The sequence below is a fragment of the Canis aureus genome, chromosome 15 (genome assembly GCF_053574225.1).
Source record: "Canis aureus isolate CA01 chromosome 15, VMU_Caureus_v.1.0, whole genome shotgun sequence".
NCBI lineage: Eukaryota > Metazoa > Chordata > Mammalia > Carnivora > Canidae > Canis > Canis aureus.
In genome coordinates, this window is record NC_135625.1 from 51956173 (window position 1) to 51963030 (window position 6858).

At 54.5% G+C, this 6858-nt stretch overlaps 1 protein-coding gene across 2 annotated transcripts; it reads left to right on the forward strand.

Annotated features, from left to right (window-relative positions):
- The first annotated feature begins 213 nt into the window (after window positions 1–213).
- On the forward strand, window positions 214–5175 carry GIMAP1 (GTPase, IMAP family member 1). Of its 2 annotated transcripts, none has more exons than XM_077849714.1 (3): window positions 214–766; window positions 2921–2969; window positions 3931–5175. In XM_077849714.1, exons 2-3 carry the CDS (start codon window positions 2927–2929, stop codon window positions 4773–4775), a joined length of 888 nt encoding a protein of 295 aa, XP_077705840.1. In that variant the 5' UTR covers window positions 214–766; window positions 2921–2926; the 3' UTR covers window positions 4776–5175. The 2 variants fall into 2 exon arrangements, with proteins under 2 accessions (XP_077705840.1, XP_077705839.1); XM_077849713.1 differs by having other exon boundaries at window positions 214–690.
- Window positions 5176–6858: the final 1683 nt, after the last annotated feature.

Genomic DNA, 6858 nt, shown 5'->3' on the forward strand with positions numbered 1-6858 from the left:
TCAGGGGTTAAGCATCCACCTTTAGCTCAGGGCGTAATCCCAGGGTCCTGGGATTGAGTCCCGCCTCAGGCTCCCAACAGGGAGCCTGTTTCTCCCTCTGCCTTTGTCTCTGCCTCTCTGTGTCTCTCATGAATAAACAAATAAAATCTTAAAAAAAAAAAAGAATGATGAGACTCGCAGAGAAGACCACATCAGTGACCCTGTCCACACTGATCTCCAGTCAAGCCTCCTCCCTGAATCCTGCCCTGGGGAGGGAGACTCTCAGGAGGCCATTTCATAGGAAAACACCCCCAAGAATAAAAGGCAACTGGAGATACGATTCATGGGTAGAGGCTGGAACTGAACACAGGCCTCAGAAATCTAAACTGCTCTTCTCTTGAGGTTACAGCCTGTGCTGGGGACAAGATGGGGTGTCATGGGGACCAGTGGGAAACATCACCATCATCTAAAGCAGGGGGTGAGGTTTGCATGGGAAAGGATGTAGAGGTGCCACTGGCTGCCCCATGTTCCTGTCCCTTTAAGTCGGCACCCCTGGGCCCTCCCTCTGGGGCTCTGAGCTCTGAGAGGCCCTGACTTCCTCCCTGCGCTGGGAGGAGCAGCATTCTGTGCTCAAGACCAACTGAAGGGAAAACACTAGGTCAGGGGCCTCTCCAGCCAACGTCAAAGCCTGTCACCATCGCTGCTGGAAAGGTGAGCCCATACGGGGAAGGGGGTCGCCCAGGTGTGGGAGCTGTGAAGACTTCAGGACCTGTGTGTAGCTCACTGAGTGAGTACCCGCACCCTACCCGCACCCTACTTCCTCTGAGGAGGGGGCGTGGGATCTAGAAAGGACACCTTCACACTTCCAGGCTTTTGAGGATGCTTTGAGTTTCAAAGAAAGTAAGTTCAGGGCACCTGCATGGCTCAGTCAGTGAAGCATCTGTCTTGGGCTCAGGTCATGATCCTCGGGGCTGAGATGGAGTCCCGTATCGGGCTCCCTGCTCCACCTGTGGAGAGTCTCCCTCTGCCTCTGCCTCCCTCTCTCTCTGTCTCTCATGAATAAGTAAATAAAATTTAAAAAGAAAAAAAAGTAAGTTCAGAAGTGGTAAGTATCTCCTCCAGCTGTGGAGTGCACACCTTCATATTTGGGACTCAATCCTTTCTCCTTCCCTAATCCCCTACTAGTAATAAAGGTATTTGCTAGAAGGAACTGCAGGAACACGGCACCCAAGAGAAGCCTGCAAAAACTCCCTGAGTGCATATGCAGCAAATGCCAAAGGTATTACTGCGGCCTGTCTGATCTCAGAAGGCATTACAAAGTGAAAGTTATGTATGTGAGCTGGATCCTCCTCAAACACTCCCCCTCCTCAGCCCTGTACAGACAGGGACTTCCAGGAGCCAGCGACCATGATGAACAAGGTCTTCAAATCCTTGCCCTACATGTGCCTTTACACATCCCTTTCCCCGGGGCCCGAGCCACCCAGGGCTCTGGGGGCTGCGGGCCCTCTTCACACTTGGCTGTAAATGATGGGGCTGGACAGGAGGAATGGCTCAGAAACTCAGAGTATGGACCAAATGCATTACAATGCATTACAATGCATTACAACCACTCACTCCAATCCCAAGGGCTGGGGCAAGACATCCCTATTTTATTTTTAAAGTACAGATCTGTTCATTGAAATGTCAAAGAATTATATATTTTAAAGATTCCCTAGATACTTCCAAAAGATAGCAGGTTCAGAAGCACTGGACTAAATAATCTCCAATGCCATTTAAGATTACAGGAGTGTCCATGTTTTACATTCTTCTATGACTATGACCTTTGTAACCCCAGATTACAGCTCTCAAAAACTCTGGAAGAGCTTTCCAAATCCCCATCCAAACCTTGTAAGGGGTTCCAAAGAGCCCAGGAGTTCAGTGAATTGCCTACAGCACACTTTCTCATTTCCAGCATTGACAAGGACTTCATGCTGTAGCTACTTTCTTGTTCTGTGCACTGAATCTTCTGGCTGTTTCTTCACTTCTGCTCAGGGGTCAGTTATAGGACTTTGCTGATTTGGATGCATAAGATAACTAATCACCTAAGGCCTGTAGAGTGAACTTTACTGAGGACTTTGGGGACGTGGCAAGGGTGTTACTGCAGAAACACAAAAAGCTTTGGACTGAGTATCAGGCAATCCAGGGGCACAGGCTGTGTGCTTGTGTCCAGGCACTCCGGTGCTCAGGCAAACTTGTTCACTGAGTGTTTAACTGCATTAAACCAGGTCGGAATTGGGTAAAATCACTTACTCTGAGAGGCCTCAGATTCGGGGCAAGGACAGTAGGAGCCAGAGGGCAGTGGCCCATGTCTCCAGCACACAGATCATATTCAGACAAATTGCACAAGCAAAGTGTTTGGTTTTCTGAGAGCTGATCATAGGCTCTTCAGATCAGATATATTCTCTTTCTAATTTCCAAAAACAAAAGGCAAATTCTCTTCTTGCTTTTTCCCCAGGCCAACCACCCTCAGGCGGTTCCCCGAGTCACTGAGCAAATTCCTGATTCCCAGGGTTTTCCAAAGTCTCCCCTGGCTGTGGAACCTCCTGGGAAAACTTAGTACCCACAGCTTAGGTCACTGACACAGAACTACCTGGGAAAACTAGCATCTAAAGCTCCCTCGCTGACACAGAGGATGCGCTGTAATCTGCCCTCTGCTTTCTGTATTTGGGGTCCCTGGAAAGACAAGACAAGCCCCCAAAAGTTCTCACGGTATCCTTCCAACGCTAGCCAGGTCCTTCCAATGTTTTTCGCTAAATTCTGATGTTCAGGGGAAGGTAGGAACCGTGCCTTTTTCACTGTGGTGTCACCAGCTCTTTGGACCTTGCCTGACCCATTGTAAGTAGGGGTGACAGATGAATGAATGAGCGAGTGAACCAACCAATTGTGTTTGGAACTCTTTCAGGCAAGCATGGGAGGACGGAAGATGGCAAGAGATGAAGAAAATGCCTATGGTAAGAACCTACATCCTGGGGTGTACTTGCCCCCAGGTGCCGCCTCTGGGGAAGCCGGTGATGGGATAACTCAGAACTGGGCAGAACCAAATCCTGAGGTGTCTCCAGGCTGGGGTGAAGCAGCAAGAGCCCCGGATTTGCCTTTTCGCTGCATCTCTGCCCCTGCCCCACTGTGAGATAGTAAGTTCTCTGACTAGTCTGTGCCTCCAATCCCAAAGGGTAAAATGAGGATAAGACATCTACCGTGACACCACCCCCCCCAGAAGAGGATGTGGAGGGTACAACACCATGTAGTAGGTGGAACACGATTCCACACAGGTAGAATGTGCGAGAGAACAAGGATGGGGGCGTCACAGGTATCTTCTTGGCAGCAGGTTTAAGAGCCAGGGAGGAACGGAGGGGGTGGGTGGGAAGAAGGGGAGAGACCCTGGGAGAAACAATTCTGTCGCCACTCCCATTTGTGCAGAAGGGTCTAACACTCAGATTAAGCAACCTGCCCAGGGTCACGCTGCTGGCACGCGCTGGGGGCTGGCATCCCAGCCCGGGTGCCCGGGCTCCAGGCAGCACTTCACTCCCAGGCCTCCCGCGTCCTCCGCCTCTCCTGGCCCGGACGGGGCGCCTGGGAGCAGTGGCCCAGAGGCCTCGGGAGTTGTCAAGTGCGCCACAGCCCTGCACGGTGCGCACCACCCAAGACGCCCTGGGCTGCAGTCTCGGGCCTGCCATCGTCCAGGGGTCCACCTTCCCGCCCCCGCCACCGATGCGCACCGGCCGGGGGGGCTGATCCAGGTGCAGGTGCACAAGCTGCAGCCAAAGAAGGAAGAGAGACGCTAAAGACGCCCCAGGTCTGACCAGAGCGAGGGCCTGGGAACAGCCCGGGTGCAGGAGCAGAAGCCCAAGGCGCCGGTGCTCTCCTGGGTTCCCCGGGGCACCGCGGCCCACGCCTCCTCTGCCGTCCCCACAGGTCGCGAGGACGGGGACGACGCGCCCCCCGCACGCGAGCCCCGGCTCGGGCTAATCCTGGTCGGCAGGACCGGCGCGGGCAAGAGCGCCACGGGCAACAGCATCCTGGGCCACAGGAGCTTCCCGTCCAGGCTCGCCGCCGCCCCGGTGACCAGGACGTGCGCCCTGGGGAGCCGCCGCTGGGCCGGCTGGCGCGTGGAGGTCACCGACACCCCGGACCTCTTCAGCGCCGAGGGCCGCCGCGCCGACCGGGGCTGCGCCGAGCGGGGCCGCTGCTACCTGCTGTCGGCGCCCGGGCCGCACGCGCTGCTGCTGGTCACCCAGCTGGGCCGCTTCACCGCCCAGGACGAGCAGGCGGTGCGCGGCGTCCGCGAGCTGTTCGGGCCCGGCGTGCTGGCGCGGGCCGTCGTGGTCTTCACCCGCCGCGAGGACCTGGCGGGGGCCTCGCCTCACGACTACGTGCGCGCCACCGACAACCGCGCGCTGCGGGCCCTGGTGGCCGAGTGCGGCGGCCGCGTGTGCGCGCTGGACAACCGGGCGGAGGGCGCCGAGCGCGAGGCGCAGGCGGGGGAGCTGCTGGCGCTGGCGGCGCGGCTGGCGCGGGAGCACGCGGACGCGCCCTTCACCAACGACGTGTACCGCCTGGCGACGGAGCTGCGCGGCGCGGCCCCGGACGGCGGGCTCCGGCGGGTGTGCGAGCGGCTGGCGGCCGGCGGCCCGGGGCGGGGGCGGCGGGGGCGGGGGCGGTGGCGGCGGGTGCTCGTGCTGCTGGGGGGCGCGCTGCTGCTCGGCCTGCTGCTCTGCCGCCTGCGGTCCCCGGCCTTGCAGGAGATCAGTCCGGACTGACCCTGCAGCTCGGACCTCATCTCACCCGATAACCACTTCGCCGCCGGTGGGGTGCCCCTGCACGGCCCCGGGCTCGTCGTGCCCCATCCCTACCGGTACGACCTGTTCAGAGCCCCACCGGGGCCGCTCTCCCGGGAGCGGGAGACCTCCTGGGACGTGACCTTCCCTGAGCTCTCCTTTCCCTGACACCCAACCTCCAGCGTTGGCTTTGTCTCTTCTCCGCTGACCTCGGGGGGGCCTTTCCCTGTCATTGGATAGTCTTCGCTCCTTTTTTTTGCCCTGGCGTCCCGTGGACTCCCCGAAAGCCACAGGGCAACAGGCGTCACAGAGCAAAGCCTCACTCCCTATTCGTGTATTTGAGTTGAATCTGAGTTTAATAAATACATATACTAAAGAGTCACTTCCCGTTAAAGGAAATCGATATTTCCATTGGTGGTACATGTCTTTTTTGCCTTATATTCCCATTAAACGACACGACTCCTGTTATTCCTCACCCTGTCTGCAAAAACCACACACCCCAGTGCCCGTGCACACACGCACACATGCAGGCATATGATCCTAAGAATACACTGGAGTAAAACCATCTTTGTACCAGCAAGGCAATGTCTCCCTGGGCATGGCCATTCCTGCCCCCTCAGCAGCCAAAGGCAGATGGGTGTACAGGTCCAGAAGAATAGGCAGAGAGACCTAATTCCTCAGGGGTTATTAAGAGCCTGCAGAAAGTCAACTCCCAAAGAGGAGTTTGTTCACTGGCTCACACACTCACAGGGTAAGGTTACACTTTTCAACTCAGGGATAGATAAAACATTTGGGGCACCTGGGTGGCTCAGGGATTGAGCATCTGCCTTGGGCTCAGGTCATGACTTCGGGGTCCTGGGATCAAGTCCTGCATGGGGCTCCCTGCAGGGAGCCTGCTTCTCCCTCTGCCTACGTCTCTGCCTTTCACTCTGTGTCTCTCATGAATAAATTCCTTTTTTTTTTTTTATAAGAGGTTTGGAATTTTTTCTTTTATTTCCATCTCAGTAAGAGGAGGGCAAACAGTCTTGTAGGCCAACTGGTGAAATGATGTGAGGTGCAGAGTCATCTTCTTCATCTCTGGTGTGTCTCTGGGAGGGTCAGCTCTCTGGTCCAGGTCAAATGAGCCGGGTTAGCCTACATCAAGCCCCCTAACTCCCTATCTCTCCACCCATGTTTGCTTTGTCTGGAACACCTCCACCCTCATGCACAAACTCAAGCTCCTCTCTGATACTGCTGCTTCCAAATCTCTTCCTTCTCATGCCCCCTACCCAGTTGCCCTCACAGCCAGGGATTTTCAGATTACTGATGACCTCAGATTACTAATGAGATGCATATACATGAGCACAAATTGCAGAGAGAGGCCCACAGTCCTGCATGGAAGCCATGCAGACACTAACAGGAACTCTGATGCCAAATGCTGAGATTTTAAATTCCCCCGGCTGCAAAGGTCATTTTGGCTTAAGGGGTTGTGTGCAGATCCCAGCAGAATACCTGATAGGGAATCTTGATTTTGGTCTTATTCACTTTTCAATGTATTCTTGCGCTGTACAAATAGAAACAAATGAAACAAAACTCTGGCATTGTCTCTCTGCTGAGAAAGAAGATGGTCACTATCTTGAATTAAAAAATAAAAATTAAAAAGGAATAGCAAGGTGTCCAGAGTGAACAATGGAATGTTTTAACCCATAACCCCCCAAAAGTCGATTCTTCTCTTTAGGTGGGAAGGTTGGGAGCCCAAGAAGCTCCCAAGGGATTGAAGTGATGGAAATTTGGGAAGGTGCACTCTGGGGATCCCAGAAGGCAGGCATGTCCCACTAAGACTGCAATCTAGGACACACTGGGAAGAAAGTGTGTTTGTGGGCACCATGTTAGAAGCTGTCTAATACAAGGGATATATGTGAGAGGATAGAGGATGGCATGAAAAATATCCAAAACAGATTAAGGAACAAAAACAGCATATCAAAAAAATCCCAGCATATCATGCTAGGACAACTGGACACCCACAGGCAAAATGTGAATTTGGATCCCTGTATCACGTACATATAAATATTTGTATGCAAAGTGG